Source organism: Gossypium hirsutum, chromosome A06 (assembly GCF_007990345.1).
Source record: "Gossypium hirsutum isolate 1008001.06 chromosome A06, Gossypium_hirsutum_v2.1, whole genome shotgun sequence".
Lineage (NCBI taxonomy): Eukaryota > Viridiplantae > Streptophyta > Magnoliopsida > Malvales > Malvaceae > Gossypium > Gossypium hirsutum.
This window is the reverse complement of record NC_053429.1, coordinates 4,066,778-4,087,539: the sequence shown is the minus strand read 5'-3', so window position 1 is coordinate 4,087,539 and position 20,762 is coordinate 4,066,778. Positions and strand designations below refer to the sequence as shown.

Below are 20,762 nucleotides of genomic sequence, written 5' to 3'. Positions count from 1 at the left end.
ATGGACTGGTTAATGAAACATGACGTGGTAGTGAATTGTCGAGAAAAACGAATTAGCTTGAAATGTTAAACAGGAGATATTGTTTTGGTTGAGTCTGGGAATTTGGATGACATGGTTAGAATGATTTCCTTTATGTCTGCTCAGAAATTGTTGCGTAAAGGAAATGAGGCTTATTTAGCCTATATTCTTGATACTCGAAGTTCTAAATCAAAGTTAGAGCAACTATCTGTTGTAAATGAATTCATGGATGTATTTCCTGAAGAATTACCAGGTTTACCACCCGATAGAGAAGTTGAGTTCGTGATAGATGTGCTTCCAGGAACAGCTCCCATATCAGTGACACCGTATAGAATGGCTCCAGCAGAATTAAGAGAGTTAAAAGCGCAGTTGCAAGAACTGTTAGACAAAGGGTTTATCAGACCGAGTATGTCACCATGGGGTGCACCTGTCTTATTTATGAAAAGAAGGATGGTTCATTGAGGCTGTGCATAGATTACAGGCAACTGAATAAGGTAACAATTAAAAATAAATATCCTTTGCCTCGTATTGATGATTTATTCGATCAGCTTAAGGATGCTACAGTGTTTTCAAAAATAGATCTCAGATCTGGGTATTATCAGTTAAAGGTAAAGGAATGTGATGTACCGAAAACAACTTTTAGAACTCGGTATGGTCATTATGAGTTATTAGTTATGCCATCCGGTTTGACAAATGCTCCTGCTGCTTTTATGGATTTAATGAATCGAATTTTCCAGTCTTACCTGGATAGATTTGTGGTTGTATTTATTGACGATATACTGATCTATTCAAAGACAGAATCCGAGCATGCTCAGCACTTGAGAATTGTACTACAGATATTAAGGGAAAAGCAGTTATATGCAAAATTTAGTAAATGTGAATTTTGGCTTCATGAAGTGGGATTCTTGGGTCACATTGTGTCAGTTGATGGTATACGGGTAGATCCGAGTAAGGTGTCAGCGGTGATTAATTGGAAAACTCCAAAGAATGTTACGGAAGTGCGAAGTTTCCTTGGATTAGCTGGTTACTATCGTCGATTTGTGAAAGATTTTTCACTGATTGCTTCACCGATAACTAAATTATTACAGAAGAATGTTGAGTTTGTATGGTCTGATGAGTGCCAACAAAGTTTTGATCAATTAAAGAAAATGTTGACAGAGGTTCCGGTGTTAACTCAGCCTGAATCAGGTGTGCCATATGTAGTATATAGTGATGCGTCTCTGAATGGTTTAGGTTGTGTATTGATGCAGTCAGGAAAAATTGTAGCATATGCTTCTCGACAGTTGAAACCACATGAGAGGAACTACCCTACACATGATCTTGAATTAGCTGCCATAGTATTTGCTTTAAAAATTTGGAGACACTACCTATATGGAGAGAAATGTTATGTGTATACAGACCATAAAAGTTTGAAATATTTAATGTCGCAGAAAGAGCTGAATTTGAGACAGAGGCGATGGTTAGAGCTGTTGAAATATTACGATCTTATCATTGATTATCATCCGGGTAAGGCAAATGTAGTGGCAGATGCACTTAGTCGGAAATCATCATTATTTGCTCTTCGAGCGTTAAATGCTTATTTGTCTGTTAATGAAAATGGTTCTATATTAGCTGAATTAAAGACAAAACCAGTATTCTTTCAACGAATTCGGGAATTGCAAGATGAAGATCCAAAGTTGGTGTTGAAACGACAAATGGTTCGGGATAATTTGAACTTAGATTACTCTATTGATAATAGTGGTATGTTATACCATCGTAATAGAATTTGTGTCCCGAATAATCTAGAATTGAAGAAGGATATCTTATCAGAGGCTCATAGTAGTATGTACTCGATTCATCCGGGTAGTACGAAGATGTATTGTGATTTGAAAAAAAATGTATTGGTGGCCTGGTATGAAACGGGAAATTTGTGAATTTGTGGCAAAATGTTTAATCTGTCAACAGGTAAAAGCTGAACATCAAGTGCCTACAGGTTTGTTACAACCCGTAATGATTCCAGAATGGAAGTGGGAACATGTGACGATGGATTTTGTATCTAGATTGCCAGTGACTCCGAAGAAAAAAGATTCGATTTGGGTGATAGTAGACAGATTCACTAAATCAACGCATTTTATTCCAGTCAGAACAGATTTTTCACTTGATAAGTTAGCGGAATTATATGTGTCAGAAATTGTGAGATTACATGGGGTGCCGACATCAATTATTTCTGATCGAGATCCGAGGTTTACTTCGAGATTTTGGAATAAACTACAGGAAGCTTTAGGTCCTAAGTTAAAATTTAGTACAGCTTTTCACCCTCAGACAGATGGACAATCAGAGCGAGTGATTCAGATTTTGGAAGATATGTTAAGGTGTTGTATACTCGAGTTCAGTGGCAGCTGGGAAAGGTACTTACCTTTAGCTGAATTTGCTTATAATAACAGTTATCAAGCTAGTATCAAAATGGCACCGTTTGAAGCTCTGTATGGAAGGAAGTGCAGAACCCCGTTGTATTGGTCAGAATTAAGTGAATCGAAATTAGTCGGAGTGGATTTAATTCGGGAAACTGAAGAGAAAGTTCAGATTATTCGGGAAAGTTTGAAAGCTGCTTCCGATCGTCAAAAGTCGTATGCAGATTTGAAAAGAAGAGATATAGAGTTCAATGTGGGTGATCGTGTGTTCTTGAAAGTTTCTCCGTGGAAGAAAGTTTTACGGTTTGGTAGAAAAGGAAAGCTTAGTCCACGATTTATCGGACCATACGAAATCATTGAGAGGATCGGTCCAGTAGCTTATAGATTGGCCTTGCCTCCAGAACTTGAGAAGATCCATAATGTATTTCATGTATCTATGTTGAGACGATATAGATCAGACCCTTCACATGTGATTCCTCATACTGAGATAGAGCTACAATCAGATATGACTTATTCGGAGGAACCAGTGAAAATATTAGCTCGAGAAGTTAAAGAACTACGGAATAAACGAGTACCGTTAGTAAAAGTGTTATGGCATCGACATGGATTGGAGGAGGCAACCTGGGAAACAGAGGAGTCAATGAGATCACAGTATCCAAATCTGTTTTCAGGTAACAAATTTCGATGACGAAATTTTTAAAGGGGGGAGAGTTGTAACGGCCTAATTTTCAGTGGTGTCGGAAATGGTGATTTGAGATCACTAAATTCGACAAATAAGATTGAACAAGATAGTAATTTAATATTTATGAGTCAAGTAAGAATTTAGAAGAATTTGTGAAATGGTGAAATTAGTGAATTAAAAGAATTTATTAGGTCAAACGGGTCAAAAATGAGGTATCGAGACCTCAAAGTTGAAAATTGAGCTATAAATATTTTTATAAATATTTATGGAGTGTCATTGAGTTAGTATTAAAGTTTCGTTAGAAAATTTTAACGTTTGGATGGCTAATTAATTAAAAAGGACTAAATTGAAAATAGCGCAAAATTTGTTAAATTGTGAGTAAATAGCTTAAGTATTTAAAAAGATGGATTTAAAGAGCAATTAGACCCAAAGGTTAATGGCTGGACAGTTTGGGTATGAAATAAGCAAGAAAACAATGTGAACAAGGGGCAAAATTGGAAATAGCATAAAAGTTAATAGTTAAATAATGATGTAATTGAAAAATCTAGACATTTCTTCATATTTTCTCAGCCAAAACGCCATAGAAGGTCTGGAGAAAGCTGGTTTTTCATATTTTTACATCATGTAAGTTTAATTCTTACTTTTCTTGATAATTTTTATGTTTTTATGACTTTTACAATTAGGTCCACTTGTAGAATTCATTAGTTTTTGATTTTATGGGTGAAATTGGAAGTTACCCTGGATGGATAAGGGAATTTTATGATGAATTATTATGAAATTTAAGTTCTAATTTCATATTAAGGTGGTTTTATTAAGTGATTTTGATAGGAAATGATATTTAGGACCTAATTGTGAAAAAGTTGTGAATTGAAGGTTTCTGTTGAAATTAAGAATATAAAAGGTTTTGAAATAGTTTATAATGATAAAATAAAGTGTTAATTGAGAAAAATTAGTTCAATTGATGGGTGAATTGAGCAGGGACTAAATTGTGAAAACTGTAAATTTTGGGGTAAAAGTGCAATTTCGAAATTTGAACAGCATAAATTGTGAAGTGAAATAGAATTGAAATGGATGCTAATGAAGGAATGATTTTATAATTATAGATCAAGAAAACGAACTGAATCGTGGAAAGGAGAAAATTCAAGAATAGTCCCTGAATTTCTACGACTTTTGCAAATTAGTCCAGGTAAGTTCATATGGCAAAGTTCAATGTTTTGATATGAAAATCTTATGATTGTTAAAGTATTTTATTGTTGATGAATACTATCAATTTGCATTAACTAATGAATAATGTGTAACTAAAAGTACAAATTAGTAGGAACAATTGATTTGAGTGCTTCTATTCTGTGACCCTGATGAATTGACGAAAAATATGTGATAAGTGCGCCCGTTTAAGACCATAGCTGGGCTATGGCATCGGTGCAATATGATAATGTGACTCCGTATAAGACCATAGCTGGGCTATGGCATCGGTATAATGTGATAATGTGATTCCGTATAAGACCATGTCTGGGATATGGCTTCGGTATGATATGTGAACCGTGTAAGACCATGGCAAGGCTATGGCTTCGGTGTGTGATGCGTTACAATGTGAATGTCCATAGTTTACTATGGCAATGTGATAATGAAGCACTCAATTCCCTTATTGTTCCTTAATTTGACAATGAAGTAAATGAGAAATGGGCCTAAGGGAGTTAAATTGTGAGTAGCCATATGAAAATTATTCCAATGAGTTATTAATGAAATTGTGATTTGGAGGATGAAATAGTTAAACTAATAGATATATGATTGTGTACGATATTTGATATGATTTGTGTTTATATGCCTATGAGCTTACTAAGCTTCAATAAGCTTACTTGTGTGTGTTTAATATTTTTATGTAGATTGACTTGAAGTGAAGTGGGTAGATCGGATCAACACAACAGGGCACACTATTCAGATCAATTCTGGTAGTTTTTTTTTTATGTTTAAAGATTTATATGGCATGTATAGAGTTTGAATGAATTGAAGTAAAGATGTTATGAACTAGTTAACAATATTTGTACTAAAACAGTTTTTGGTAAGTAGCAGTAGTTTGACTTTGAAAATTCACCATAAATTGTGGAAATTGAGTTAAGTGCTGGAAAAAAAATGAGATTAAAGCCTAATGAGTCTAGTTTCATATAGAGGAAACGGTGCATGCAATTGGATTTTATGTTATGAGATATTTAAATTGTGGTGAGACAGAGTCTGAATGACTTCGAGTTCCCCTGTTCTGATTTTAGAAAATCATTAAAAATTTCACAAAAATAATTATGAGTCATACTATATATGTATGGATTCCTCATTGGGTCTATTTTTAAGAGAAACAAACGGTATGGTTATTTGAATTTTGTACAGAGAGAAATTTGGTTCGTAGTGCACAGGGGTCAAAGTAGCGAAACCCTAAAACAAGGGAGGATTTAACTAATAAAGTGTACTAATTGGACCAACCAAAAATTATATAAAAAAATTGGTAAGTAGATATATGAGTATAAATTCGGGGAAAATTTACGGATTTGGGTTTCGAGTTTTATAACTCGAGATATGAATTATTTAGCAACTATGACGCAGTTGGACAGCTTGTCTGAAAAGTATGATATAAATTATCTAAATTTGGTTAAGTGCTCAAATAAGTTTAGTAGTGCCTTGTGCTCGACTCCGGCAACGGTCTCGGGTAAAGGGCGTTACAAGGATAATACTTTTCATCACACTTGAACCCTCGTTCTCTTATATTGGCAACAATGCTCATGTCAATTGAGCTAAGATTCAATCGACAATAATTACAAATTTAAATATAGATTATTATATATTTAAAACATATTTTAATAAAAAAATGTTTATATACCTTGTATATAAAAATTAGAAAAAAAATATATCTTACGTTATAAACGATGGTCATCATTTGATTTTAGATTTAACCTGTTGCCAAATATATAATTTGGGTTTTAAAAAGTGCATACTTCTTCAAAAGTGAGTAAAAGTATCACAGTGACATTTATATTAAAAATCATATTATATTTTATTTTTTATTCAAAAATAGGTAAATTAATTATTATACATTAAAGTAAATTAGTTTTGTTAAAAGTTTCATCTATTTTTATTGTTAAAAATTGGTCACTATACATCAGCCTGATGTGCATGTGACACATTATGTGTTACTGTCCAGAGACAAAGCTAGGGCTTTGTCCCTCCGTAAAAATAGAAAATTTTTGTCCAATCTCTCTATTAAAAAAAATGCAAATTGATCTATGGTAAAATTTCAAATTGCCGCCACTAAATATGAAGCAACTTCTATTTAATCATTTAAAAATTAATGCAATTATAAATTAATACATGGTAAAATTAAATTTGGATCTATTAAAAATTTTATAATTTAGTTTCGGCCTCCCTTAAAAGAATTCTTGGCTTCGCCCATGTTGCTGTCTGATTAATTATTACATCAACCACGACAGTTTTTAATAGTACAAATTGATGAAAATTATAACATAAATGATCAAATTGTTCTTTGATTTAATGTATAATAATTAATTTATCTTTTTTTAAGTGGAGGATATAAATATAACTCGACTTCTATTACGGAAGCTTCATGATACTTAATCGAAAATTGTAGTAAAAAACAAAGATTTGAAAAGAATTAAGTTTATTGCGTGGGTTGTAATCCAATTGGATTTTTGTTAGTTAATTAATAATTAGTAGAAATTTGTTTGTAAATAAAAAACTGTCCTAAATCCAAAAAATGCGACGGATTCTCCGATGTACAAAAACAAGCTGCCACTTTCAACGGTCTCCAAAGGTCAAAACCGGTGAAAGGAATATTCCAAGGGCATCACTGTAATTACGTCCCTTCCAGCATCTCCACCAACCAACCACACAACGAGTGAACCAGGTACAACCTTTCGCTTCCGAACGAGCCGTATATGAATAAAAAGACATAAATAACCTTCCGCAACTCAACTCCTAAGCACAGCACTCTAAATAAAACGAGTCCACTCACAACAAAATCATTTCAGTTCATAATTCCTTCAATGGCTTCTCTCTCGGGCTTATGTTCTTCTTTTCCTTCGTTGAAGCCTAATAACAAAATCGGCGCTGAACTCAGTTCGTTTCGCAAGGACTCACTCGCAGTGTCGAGTCGTTCTAACTCGAGCTTTAAACACTTTGTTGCTCGTGAAGTGTCGGCTGATTTGTCGAAAACGAATGACGTCGCGGGTTTGAAGAAGGCTAAGCAAGGTGGACTCGAGAAAGATCCTAAAGCGCTTTGGAGGAGATACGTTGATTGGTTGTACCAGCATAAAGAGCTCGGGTTGTACCTCGATGTGAGTAGGATCGGATTCTCGGATGAGTTCGTTTCCGAAATGGAGCCCCGGTTTCAAGCCGCGTTTAAGGCTATGCAGGAACTGGAAAGAGGCGCCGTCGCCAATCCTGATGAAGGACGGATGGTTGGCCACTATTGGTTGAGGAACGCGAAACTCGCGCCGAATCCGTTTCTGCAAGTTCAGATCGATAAAACTCTCGCCGCCATTTGCGATTTCGCTGATAGCGTCATCAGCGGTAAGGTTAGTTTTGGCGATTCGGCTTTAACTCGCAGTTACAAACTAATCGATCGTGGATGTTTTAAGTAATCAAATTGTTTAATCCGTTTTTAAACTGCAGATTAAACCACCTTCTTCTCCAGAGGGTCGTTTTACTCAAATACTCTCAGTTGGCATTGGAGGTTCGGCTCTGGGCCCGCAGTTCGTGGCGGAAGCATTGGCTCCTGATAATCCTCCTCTTAAGGTATGCTCTTTGGATTTCACTCGGAAGTACAAGCCAATTTTGTTTCTCTTTTTTGAACAATTTGATCCAATTTTGTGTGAGTAGGTTGTTCTTTAAAGTAGTCTTATTAAATTGAATAGTACACTTCATTATTTATTGGCAATGAGCTTTGAGGGTTTAGTCTGCTGATAGGTTTGTTACAGCAATGTTCTAACTTCAGTTTCGAGTTTTTTATTAGCTTTACCACTGAATGATTTTAGGTTTTAACTATATGTATTGATTGGAATAGGCTATTAATAACTTGTTCTCTTTATTGGCTGGCAGATAAGATTCATTGATAATACCGATCCTGCTGGAATCGATCATCAAATAGCACAGCTTGGGCCTGAGTTGGCTTCTACTCTTGTAATTGTGATTTCAAAGGTCTGCGTCAATTCCCCTTAATCTCTATACTGTTGGTTTTCTTGTTTCATTATTCTTTGATTTTATAGGTTATATGAAATATTTTGTGTATTTATCTGATAAAAACATATCTACTCAGAGTGGAGGTACCCCTGAAACAAGAAATGGCCTACTGGAAGTACAGAAAGCCTTCCGTGAAGCTGGTCTGGATTTTGCAAAACAGGTTTTTATCTCAGGTTCTTGTTTCTGCTTTTATTTGTTTTCCTCTACTTCAGAGTGTCGTTTCAAAATATTACTTGGTTACTTAATTCAAGGTAAGTTATCATTGGCGGATATCTTAGAGGCTTCATAATAGAGTTAGCTCGGTTGCAATTGGAATAATTTTGTCATAAAATGCTTAAAGCCCCACATATAGTTTTGAGCTTTTTCTGTTCTTTGTTGCCACCATAATGGAGATTGTGTACAACTACCCCTATGATTTTATTTTTCTTTCTTTGTACAATTTGCCACACATATAGTTTAGTGGGCTTGTTTAATATTCTGAGTTATTAGATGGTAGATTGATATTTTAAACCGTACTCCCTACTTGAATTGTGCTTAGTTCACTCTAATGATCCCTTGGATAGAAACTTCACTTGGTACTTTACTATTTCATTCAGATGAGATTCTTGCATTGTTCTAGGTTTTTCTTGTACTCGGTAAGATGGTTCCCCCAATAATATGATTCTCAACTTTATATGTGTTTCTTACGTTTGCTTTAATGCAGGGTGTTGCTATAACACAAGAAAATTCTTTGTTGGACAACACTGCAAGGATTGAGGGTTGGGTAGCCAGGTTCCCTATGTTTGATTGGGTTGGTGGCAGGACCTCTGAAATGTCTGCAGTTGGTTTGCTTCCTGCAGCACTTCAGGCATGTACTCCATGGATTTAATATTTAATGTGGTTATAAGTTCACTTTTGCCAGTTTTTTCTAAGTGAATGTTGCTGCAGGGAGTTGACATAAGAGAAATGCTTGTTGGTGCATCCATGATGGATGAGGCCACTAGGAGCACAGTGGTAAGTTCCACATTGGTGTCTTATTAGTTCCTATAAACTTCCTTGAATGCTGAAATCGGGAGAACTGAATCATCGTAGTTGTTTTTTACTTGGTGATTTTGGGTTGCTTGTCTTTATTCCCTTTGTTTTGCCCGTTGGCTGTTTCTGAGCATGGAAAAACTTGCTTCTCATCTTCTTCTACCATGTTTTAGTATGCTTTTGATTTGTATCTTGCTTGTATTCCTCCTATTATTGCAGATAATATCTCCTGATTGACTTACATATTTTTCCTCCTTTCCTTCAGCTGAGGAAGAATCCTGCAGCATTGCTTGCTTTATGTTGGTACTGGGCAACTGATGGGATTGGATCTAAGGTATTCAATTCTTAACTATATTGCAGATCTTATGTTGTACAAATTTTGGTTTCTAAAAATAAAATAATGGCTTCTCTTGTTGAATTCTTCAGGATATGGTTGTTCTTCCTTACAAGGATAGCTTATTACTATTTAGCAGATATTTACAACAGTTGGTTATGGAATCGCTTGGCAAGGAGTTTGATCTGGATGGTAACCGGGTATGGTCGCACCACTTCAATTAGGATGTATTTTTTAGACTACTTTTGGTTCCCTGGTGGCCACTTTGTACAAATGCTAATTGAAGCTAAATATTAGTAACTAAGTGATTGCCAATTGGACCTCTAGTTATCCGGGGAAACATTTTATTTGCTTTATTTGTGGTTTTGTGTAGAATATTTACTCATTGATAAACAAGTGCAAGTTGCTTTCTCACATTTACTTAGTTCATTAGGTAAATCAAGGAATTTCTGTTTATGGAAATAAAGGAAGCACAGATCAGCACGCGTAAGATTCCCTCGGACCTTTGAAATTGATTTGATCTCTATTGATGCAAGCAATGCGGAGACCTAATAATAACCTTTTTCACTTATCTTCAACATTTAGCTATATCCAACAACTGAGGGAGGGTGTGCACAATTTCTTTGTGACCTTTATCGAAGTTCTACGTGATAGACCCCCTGGTCATGATTGGGAGCTTGAACCAGGTGTTACATGTGGTGACTACCTGTTTGGAATGCTACAGGTTTGATAAGTGCTGGTTTTCTAAAAGGATTTTGGAATGTACATATGATGCAGACTGGTAATATTTGCATTTTATAACATTGATTATGTAGGGCACAAGATCAGCTCTGTATGCAAATAACCGAGAATCCATCACTGTCACCGTCCAAGAGGTGACACCTAGATCTGTTGGGGCACTCATAGCACTTTATGAGCGAGCAGTTGGAATTTACGCCTCGCTTGTCAACATCAATGCTTATCATCAACCGGGTAAGTATAAGTTTTGTCTTCAATTTTAAAAAATTCAATTCTTGAAGTGAAATAAGCAGGATATTTTGTTGTTGGTTTCATGTTCTGCAACCTAGCTGTTTAATCTTAATATTTTTATGGGGTTAATTAATCTGATTGGTCTTTTCTTTTCTATTTCGCATTTAATTTTCATCGTAGGTGTGGAAGCTGGGAAAAAAGCTGCTGGTGAAGTATTAGCTCTACAAAAGCGGGTTTTAGCGGTGCTCAACGAGGCCAGGTATCTGATGTCAAATGTTTGATGAATTAGAATGTCTTTATAAATCACTGAATTTAATAAAGTTTCGACTAAGAAACCTTTATAGATTACAGCTGCGGATATTCTCACTTTCTTGCCTCGTAGCCATTTTTCTCTCCCTTCTTCCTCTTTGATTCAAAGGCTCGATGACCTTCAAATGCAATTCTCGCATTTCAATGCTCAGTTCTTTCAATGTGCTTGCGGTATTTGTATGCCTTCCTTATTTTCGTTGTTTGTTTTTTCTGATTAGTGTTTTTCTGTTTCGCTTCATTCAGCTGTGAAGACCCTGCCGAATCATTGACGCTTCAAGAAATCGCTGACCGTTGCCATGCCCCGGACGATGTATGTGCAAAATAACCCTCGACCAACACTTCTAACGTGATAACATAAACAGTAATACTAACCTTGCTTATTTTTTTACTACTGCAGATTGAAATGATATACAAAATCATTGAACACATGGCCGCCAATGACCGAGCACTAATCGCCGAAGGAGACTGTGGTTCACCATATAGCTTAAAAGTTTTCCTCGGCGAATGTAACGTGGATGAATTATATGCTTAAGGGAATGAAAACTCAAGTCCTCTTTTAAGCTTGTACTTTCCATAGAGAGGAAAAAGGAAAAAAAAAAGTCCAATAAAATTAGTTTACGATTTCTAGTGTTTTTTTCTGGGAACCAGGTTGTTACCTATTGTATCAATGTTTTTGAGTTAGAAATAAACATTTCCTAACAGTTTCCTTGTTTGTCATTTGAAAGAGAAAAGAGCAAAATTTCCAGGATTTTTATTACACAAGAGTCTTCATGTCCTGATATATCGTGACTAGAGTTGTCCATGGACCGGGTCAAGTTAAATAAAAAACTTAGGCTCATTTTTTAGCCTTAGCTTGAAAAATGAGCTTAAAATTTCGCTTAAGCCCGGCTAGGTTAAAAATATTAAATTTGAGTTTGACCCGACTTGTCCATATTAAATTTTTTTATATTTAAAAATATATATACAGTTAAATAATATTAAGATAAGTGTAATTTAGCAAGTAAATATTTTTAAACTAATAACAAAATTAATAATAAAACAAAAGTTATACAATATCCCAACAATAATAACAAAATAGAAGTAATATAATAGTGAAATGATAGCAAAACAATGAAAAAATAGTAATAAAAAAAAAGCAGCAGTTTTTTTTTCAAATTCAAACCGGACTTGAGCAAAAAAACTTATTTGCAGCTTGGCCATTTAGAAAGTAGGCCTTATTTTTTGTTCAACTTTATTTTTTGGACCTATATTTTTATTCAAACTTTTTCAGTTTTCGAACATGCCTTCAGGCCAAATTGGGTGACCCAACCTATGGACAAGTCTAGTTGAGACCTACCTACCTAACCTTATTAACTTATACAATAATAATAATAATAATACATTTTTGTTACGTTCGGTTAATTGTGTAATAATATGAGTAAAAAGTTTATTTAACACTTTTTAAAATAATTAGATATAAAATAAAAAATAATTAGTACAATTTCAAACCTACAATTAAAAAGATGAGTAAAAATTATTGTAAAAAATAAGAGCTCTTTAAAATAAGCAAAAAGTTTTCCTTTTTGCCACAAACTAAATATTATCAATTATGATTAGTTCATAGTTAACCAATGACTAAAACACCTGAAAAAAATAACACTCCAACCAAATGAAGCATTTATGTATTATTAGTGTATTAGTTCGTATTGTTAGTGAATAATAATACAAGGATGAGTTTCATTTCTTTAGTTAATAATATAATATAAGAAGGATTGTTATTTGATACATTAGTGGTGAAGGTTTTTTAACTCCGACATGTGGATTAAGAAACTGTTGTGTGTTTTGTTTATTTAATTTTTATTATTTTAAATAGCAATTAAGGACAAACGGTAGTTTCTTAATTCTACTTGTGGTAAAATTAATATTTTTTTATTCTATATCAATAGTTAAATCAATCAAACTCAAATTATTGATTTTTTATTTGATTGGTTCAATCAGTTTATGTGGTTCAAATAAAATAAATTATTAAAAGATTCAGAATATAGAAGTTAAAAAATCCTATTCAATTACGAGTGTTTTAGTCCGGTTTAATTGATCTGTACCAATTCGCAAGTCCACTAGGTTTTTTCCTTTTTTTGAAATTGTACTCAGCCAATTCCCAGCCTTACCAACTAATCCAATTTGATTCAAATAACTATAGCGGACTTAAATCTCAAGGACTATATCATTAAGAGGGTAGTTATAAACCTCAAAAAACAAGTTTGAAAAAGAGAAATATGGGGAAATTTAGGGGTAAAATTAAAAAAGAAATGTTGGATTGCTACTATTTAAATTTAGCGAATCTGTTAACTTTTTGAATGAATAGATTCAATTACTAAATTCCAAGTTGATACTTTGCTCTGTTGTAAGCTGTGAAACTCTGGAGACAGTTCCTTAAGCAGCAAGTCACTGTTATTTCACTTGGCAAATTGTTGTTTTTCGTCATAAATTTTCATTCTTTTTTCATTTATTTACTGATTTTTTTACTCTTACACTACAATTTCACAATGTTTGCTTTAAGTAAGACTTAAAAAGAGACACAACAAAGAACATGTTCACTCAAGGACTTGACAAAGTAAAAAAAAAAAATTTAATTAATTAGAAAATTCTGATTTTTTTTTTCATTGTAGCAAAAAGAATTCCATTTTCAAATTCTAGTACGGTCTTGTTGTAGAAACCATTGCTTATGACCTTTTGTCCCAGAAGCTGCAATGAAGGTTCAACACTATGAACAAAGATGTGATAAAGCAAGTTCTTTCTTTAGTTTTCGAGAACTACAAAACTCCTCGATGGATCTTCGTTCTCGGGCATTGTAGATGTGTTGTAAGCCTGCAACAGGGTTTGCAGCACCTGTTAAACTACACCATTAATCATGGTTTAATTTTCGATTTGATCACTTAACTAAAACAAATTTTCATTTTAAGTCATTAGACTGTTAAAATGGATGTTATATGACTTTTTTTGATCAATAATCTGCACCAATCGAAAGCTCTCTTTCTTTCTTTCTTCTATAATTTAATTTTTTTTCATAAAACAATTTTGGATATCATGAATCTACGAATAAAAATTCAAACAATTTATTCTTCAATTTGAAACACTGATTACCAAATAGACTTAGATCTAAAGTATGTTCTACTCATAGCTGAATACTGATCCATCATAAATCATAGCTTGAAGCTCGGCGATAATTTTTTTTTAATTAACAGCATAGAGCTTTGTAAAAGATTACATGCATTCCTTCTTGAATGCCCACCTTCCAGCCCTTCACCATATTCGTGAAGATTAATTTTGACAAGCTTTTGCGAATTGGACTTTCTAACATACAAATTTTTCATCGTCATTATCACGTATATAACCGATAAATCCATTTCCTAAATGAAACATTAACTTTCCTCACTACATTTTAACATAGTTTATTTTCATCAAAAACCAAAAAAAAAAAAAAAAAGAAGAAAGGAAAAAGGCACAATTTAAATTAAACTTCCAAGGATATTAAAGGTCATTCCTAGACATATAAATTAAACAAATGATCTTGGAGATTAACAAATAGGGAAGGGGAACTTAAGCCAGAACCACTAGCAACAACTGAGAAAAACCACAAGCAATAATACAAACACACCCAAACCAATGAAATAAGTAATGGCACATACATGAATGGTATAGTGAAACTTTCTGGCGAAAGCCCCACTGCAGGGGATAGATTTATTGACAGCGCAGCGTAACATAGCTCCTAACAAAGTTGTCTTGGTGACAAGTCTGAAACAAACCTCATAGAGAAAAGAAAACAGCAATACTGGTCATATCGCAAATTCAGTTAGAAGAACATTATTTTGCAGTGCATTAGCACAACAGGTAAAAAAGTTCTGCAAAAGGGCACTTAGCATATACCGTGGTTCAGAGCATACCTCTTAAGATTTGGAGGAAGCTTCCTTGTTCTTTACAATCATAACAGCACATTGTGCATGGTTGGCGCAATAGGTGCTTACACTTCCCAAAAACATTCTGTTAACGTACAACATTAGTCAGTTTCATCTCGATTAGGAGTTGTGATAGTTTCATTCCCGTGATATAAGAACAAAAGAGACACGACTTTAAATATATACAATAGAAACATCTCATGAACACTATAGGATGACATTCGATTCACTATGACCCTCATATTTTAGTATTTTACTGCTCCTTACAGCAGATTAGAGACATCTCAGGAGAGAGACTCTTTTTCCGTTAAAGCCACATAAACATCAATTTATGGCATCATCAACATATTAGTGATTACAATAGAAACATCTCATATAGGATGGTATTCGATTCCACTAGGACCTTTCATTTTAGTATTTTACTGTTCCACCCAGCAGAGTAGAGACATCTTGGAGATGAGACTCTCTTTTCCCTCAAGCCACACTAACATCGCTTTATGGAATCATCATCATAATAGTGATTACAATAGAAATATCTCATGAACACTATAGGATGACATTTGATTCCACTATGACCTCATATTTTAGTATATGACTGCTCCTTCCAGCAGAATAGATACATCTCAGGGGAGAGACTCGCTTTTCCTTCAAGCAACATTAACACTGCTTTATGGCATCATCAACATAATAGCAATTTCGAAAAAGTCATAGCTAGAAGACAGATGAAACTCATAGGGAAAGGCAACAAATGTTTATTCATGTTAGAAACTTCTGAGCACACATGTAACAATGCTTCAAAAGACATATATTAGAATGCTTTACTATATAGAACAAATTCCCCAGTCCAGTAATATAAATTTTCATTTCGCATTTCAATTAGAAGTTGTTACAATTGATAAGCTTAGCCTATATGCTAACTTCTTCACTAAGGCTTCATTTAGTCCATTATTACCATGCTTGATCAGCACTCTTTTTATGATGCCTTGTTCAATGATTAGGATTCACAAGGTAAAACATCTTAACAACAATGTGGAACACTAAATGAAATGCATAGGCAATTCATGTGATGCAGACATATAACCAAATTCCATGAAAACGAACTCAATCAACATGAATAAAACTATAACACAAGTGGTCTAATGAAACAATTCAACCAGTCTCAATTCAATGAAAGTTACATTGCAATGAGGAAAATACCTTTTAATAGGGCCAAAAGCTCGGGAACCCATCACAAGCAAATCAGCATGCACATTTTCAATTACTTCACAAATTTTTTCCTTTGGATCCCCAATCACAACTTGAGTTTTCACGTTTGCCTGAGTTAGAAATATTCCAAACTCGTAATTCATTTTCCTCAGCAAGTTAAATACTAACAAAAACGATGAATTTAATCAAATTAATTAATCACTTAAGGTCAAACCTCCCAAGAATATTTGCCTATATACCTTAATTAACAATAACTTAGAAAAATAAATAATAATAATAACTGACCTTCTTTTCAGCGCAAATTTGAAGAGCATGGTTCAAGATCGCATCAGTGATTCTCTTCTGATGCGCCTCGATAGCTGCCGTGAATGCAGGAACTTCTAGGTGGGCTGAATTTCAAAAAAGAAAAATCAATTCGCACATATCAGAAATAAGTTAATTTAAATCAAAAAGGGAAAATTATTTTAAAAAAGAGGCTTAACTGGGCCCGCCGAAGGGGATGGCGCCGGGATTGAGGCCAGCAGCGATGGACGGTGGAGGTTGGACGTAGAGGATGAGGAAGTGACCGGGCGGTTGAGTAGAGTCCGGAGAAGATGGTCGGAGCTTAATATTATCGAGCGCCCATCGTAAGGCGTCCATGCTTCCTTCGTTGCCATCAACGGATACGACGACGCATCCTAAGTTTCCAGCCATGTTTTTGAGCGGTTCGTTGACTTTGGCTATAATTGATCCTTCGTTACTCTCTTACCTTTCTAGCGTGATTGATCATTAAACTGAGTCGGTCCTGATAAAAATCTGAGTTGCGTGCAGAGTTTGGCGAGGGCCAAATTTGTTTTTGGTCCTTATATTATACTTAAATTTGGAAATTGATCACCTTGCTTTAATTTAACATAATTTAATTCTCAATTTTTATAAGATCATCAATTAATCCAAATATTTTTCCAAAATTACAAATTTAACAACAGTTCCAATAAAAATCCATTATTATAAGTACTAAACTGAATAATTAACACTAACTAAAGGATTAACCAAAATAAATTTAATGGAGAACCCACGTATTTACACCACATATCTCAACCTTACATCAAGCATAGGCCCCATTGACAAATAATCCAAATAGTTAATGCTATTAATTATTATGTTAGTATGATCAGAGAGTTTTATCAAACAAAAAAACTTAGTATGATCAGAGAGTTTTATCAAACAAAGAAACAATTGATTTGTTGAATATTTAGATTAACTAATGAATTGATATCAATTTTGTTTAAATTAGATCGGTCATTGGACCAAAAATCGATTACAGTATTGGTCCAGAGAGAATAATTAGATCAATTGGCTCACAAATCGATTGAATCAGTTGTTGACAAGTTAGACCAATTTCCTATATTTTTAAATTTTTATAAACTTTTTGATAATTTATTTAATTAATTTTGGATGAACTAAAAATTCTTAGTTTGACCAGTTTAATCACTGGGCCGGTTCTGAAAACTTTGATTAATATTATAAAAATAAAAAGATTAAATTATGTTAAATTAAAGTATAGAGATTAATTATTATATTTTAGGATAGTAGGAGGACTAAAACCAAAACTTGACCTTTGGTGAGTTTTATTCGGCCTTTGAAGCTCTCTAATGGCCGACTGAGTTTTGGTACGACACTTGATCGCGGGAAAGCCCAACATACAATCCAATGGGTCAACTAGCAATTGTCCAACAAAATTTAATTGAGTTTGACATTTTTGTTTCTTTTCCTGTCCATTTTTTGGGGCCTCTTCTGCATTTTTAAATAGGCATAATTTTGGATTTGGCCTTTAATATTTACATCTTCTATCAAATTTGTCCTTATTCCTTTTTTAAGCTTAAATTGGTTATTAACCTTCTTAAAAGGTCGAATTTGACCTTTGACCTTTTAAAAGGAGTCGGATTTAATAAAAATATTGACTAAAATATTAAAGTTTTAAACATGGTAACTCACATGGCAATACATGTGTACTTCATTCTATTTTTTTAATGAATTTTGAGTTATTTTATTAATTTTTTTAATATTTTATAATTATTAAATTATTTGTTGACATGACATACAAGATAAATAATGTCATGACAGCATAAAGCACATTTGGACTGCCAAGGGTTGTCATACCAACATCAATAAAAATTTAATGTTTTAATTAGCATTTTCTTTAAAAAAATTATTTGACTACTTTTTCAAAGATTGAAGTCAAATTTAATTAGAAAAAAAAAGAATAAAGATCAAATTGAAAAAAGATATAAACGTTAAAGGCTAAATTTATTATTATGCCTTTTAAATATTTTATTTTTTATAAAATTTAAGGGAATAGAGTAACACTTTTTAAATATTTTATTGTTAGAAAATAAATATTAAGAATATTTTATGTTATTTTATTAATTTAATAAATGTAATTAAAAAGCCGCATCTTAAATGTTGTAAAAAAAAAACCTATATAGTCCCTTTCAATTTCGAAAATAAACAAATTTGTCTCTCTAAAAAAATCAAAGCAATTTAATTCTTATCAAGTTTGAAAGTGAGCAACTAATAACAATTAATCATAACGTTAATGTTTTTCATCAATTGTATATAAATTTGATTGGTATAATAATAAATTTAGCCAAAGGTTACACATTTTGGCATTTTGATTTTGATTTAACAAATTTAACTTGCAACGTTTGTGTAAACTTGTATATTTTGAAGCTAAATTTGTTGAAATTTTTAGAAGACTTAATTGACAAATTGCATCCTAAATTATACGTCTTTGCCAAACTTAATACCTAAACTTCTTTTGGTCAAAAGTGGTGTAATACCCCTACTCGTATTCATTGCCGGAATAGGGCACGAGGCATTACCGGAGATTACGAATTAATTTTTTTTTATATTCAATATAGCCCCTTTAAAAATATCTAACCTTCCCTACAATATTAAATCGAGACCAATCCACATCAACCAAATCAATTCAACATATTTTCAAGATAAATTCATGCATATTTATAAGATAAGATAACGTCATCACATATCTAAAACCAGGTTTGTTAACCATACTAATGCCTAACTTTACATTCATTTCACGTTAACATTTACTTTGTTAGCTTATACATGCCATTGATTTCCAAAATAAAATTTCTTTATATACCGAAATCCTGAGGCTGACAGTGTGATGTGTCTCCGACCAAATCCGACCTCTGAGCTCTTAACACTACAAAACAGGGAAAAAGGAAACGGGGTAAGCACTTCGTGCTTAGTAAGCTCATGTAACAAGAATTATACTTACCTAATATTTTCAATACAATACAATAAACATCCATATATCCATTCAATGCATTATTACCCTAATATGCACAAACTCAACATTCAAGTTAGTACAATAATTTTCATGTACCAATAATATATACCATGATTGATGAGCTCATCAATATCATAATTTCCATTTCCTTGTTATTTTTTTATACTTATCCCGTTTAATTTATCGAAATTTCGATGGATTTTCAGAGGTACACTTTTAGTGTACAATTCTGGGTCCGTCAATTCATATTCATGTGCGCACATTTCCATTTCAGAGAGCACACTCCCGCGAACCTCAACCTTGCAGCGGGATTACCAGTCCAAGCTAAATCCCCTGCAACGACAATTACTCTAATGAGCTTGGATCTGAATTACTAGTCCAGGCTAAATTCAGACCCTAATTTGGATTACCCGTCCGGGCTAAATCCATTTTACACATATTCTTCGGGAGGGCTATATCAGGATAGGATCACCCGTCCGGGCTAGATCCTTTTTACCGCCAATTCCTTTTCAGAGATCCATCGAATATTCCTTTCATTCAACCGGGATTTCTTCCCATTTTATCAAATATATCAATGTTTCATTAATTTTCATACAATGAACACTGAAATCATATTCACATCAATAACATACAATCTTAAGCATTTAAGAATATAATTCAAGTTACACGAACTTACCTTGATACTTGTTTGTAAACAATAAAAATCTACTAATCCCGAACTTTTTCCTTTCCTCGATCTAGCTTCGTATTTGAATCTTCCGGATCTAAATAAATAAATTTAATTATCAATTTAATACATTTCATGTTCATATGCAACATTCTCTATAATTCAACTATTATTTATAGTTCATTCAAAACTGTCTACTTGAGTCATAGTCACTAAATTATTTATAACTTAAGGTACAGAACTCCAAATTAAGATCCGTTAATTTTCCATGAAACTAGACTCATATATATTTTTACCATAAAATTTTCAGAATTTTTGGTGTAGCCAATCAATACATTTTATTCTTTAAAGTCACCCCTGTTCTGCTGTCGACAGTTCTGACCCTTCTTCACTAAAAATTAATTATCTCTTCATACAGAATTCAAATAATGTTATCATTTGTTTCTATTAAAAATAGGCTCATTAAGGATTCTAGACATATAAATTTAAGCCCATAATTGTTTTTCTTCAATTTTTTATGATTTTTCAAAGTCAGAACATGGGAACCCAAATTCATTCTGACCTTGTCTCACAAAATTCATTATATCTCAAAATTTACAAATTCATTGCTTACACTATTTCTTCTATGAGAAACTAGACTCAATAAGCTTTAATGCTATATTTTTTTCATCTTCTAATTCGATTTCTACAATTTATGGTGATTTT

At 33.3% G+C, this 20,762-nt stretch overlaps 2 protein-coding genes across 3 annotated transcripts; one reads left to right on the top strand and one right to left on the bottom strand.

Annotated features, from left to right (window-relative positions):
• Positions 1-6,905: 6,905 nt before the first annotated feature.
• Positions 6,906-11,671, top strand: LOC121230318 (glucose-6-phosphate isomerase 1, chloroplastic). The gene is made up of 14 exons (XM_041114903.1): positions 6,906-7,667; positions 7,765-7,887; positions 8,191-8,289; positions 8,408-8,491; positions 9,035-9,178; positions 9,259-9,324; positions 9,608-9,676; positions 9,769-9,876; positions 10,110-10,162; positions 10,262-10,400; positions 10,492-10,648; positions 10,826-10,904; positions 11,198-11,264; positions 11,352-11,671. Exons 1-14 carry the CDS (start codon positions 7,137-7,139, stop codon positions 11,484-11,486), a joined length of 1,854 nt encoding a protein of 617 aa, XP_040970837.1. The 5' UTR covers positions 6,906-7,136; the 3' UTR covers positions 11,487-11,671.
• A 2,753-nt stretch (positions 11,672-14,424) lies between these two features.
• On the bottom strand, positions 14,425-16,915 carry LOC121230317 (universal stress protein Sll1388). 2 transcript variants are annotated; one of them, XM_041114901.1, is made up of 5 exons: positions 16,578-16,915; positions 16,381-16,484; positions 16,087-16,205; positions 14,878-14,974; positions 14,425-14,728 (listed from the first exon to the last, which is right to left on the bottom strand). In XM_041114901.1, exons 1-4 carry the CDS (start codon positions 16,786-16,788, stop codon positions 14,881-14,883), a joined length of 528 nt encoding a protein of 175 aa, XP_040970835.1. In that variant the 5' UTR covers positions 16,789-16,915; the 3' UTR covers positions 14,425-14,728; positions 14,878-14,880. The 2 variants fall into 2 exon arrangements, with proteins under 2 accessions (XP_040970835.1, XP_040970836.1); XM_041114902.1 differs by having other exon boundaries at positions 14,425-14,765; positions 16,578-16,909.
• Between the last annotated feature and the right edge of the window lie 3,847 nt (positions 16,916-20,762).

What these genes read in the sequence shown, in the direction of transcription:
- LOC121230318 (XM_041114903.1), top strand. Translation starts at nt 7,137, where the DNA reads ATGGCTTCTCTCTCGGGCTTATGTTCTTCTTTTCCTTCGTTGAAGCCT. An exon ending in GTCTGGATTTTGCAAAACAG is followed by an intron (nt 8,492 to 9,034) that starts GTTTTTATCTCA and finishes GCTTTAATGCAG; the next exon opens with GGTGTTGCTATAACACAAGA. An exon ending in GGAAGCACAGATCAGCACGC is followed by an intron (nt 10,163 to 10,261) that starts GTAAGATTCCCT and finishes TTCAACATTTAG; the next exon opens with CTATATCCAACAACTGAGGG.
- LOC121230317 (XM_041114901.1), bottom strand. Translation starts at nt 16,788, where the DNA reads ATGGCTGGAAACTTAGGATGCGTCGTCGTATCCGTTGATGGCAACGAA. An exon ending in CATCCCCTTCGGCGGGCCCA is followed by an intron (nt 16,485 to 16,577) that starts GTTAAGCCTCTT and finishes TTTGAAATTCAG; the next exon opens with CCCACCTAGAAGTTCCTGCA. An exon ending in AAATTTGCGCTGAAAAGAAG is followed by an intron (nt 16,206 to 16,380) that starts GTCAGTTATTAT and finishes TTTCTAACTCAG; the next exon opens with GCAAACGTGAAAACTCAAGT.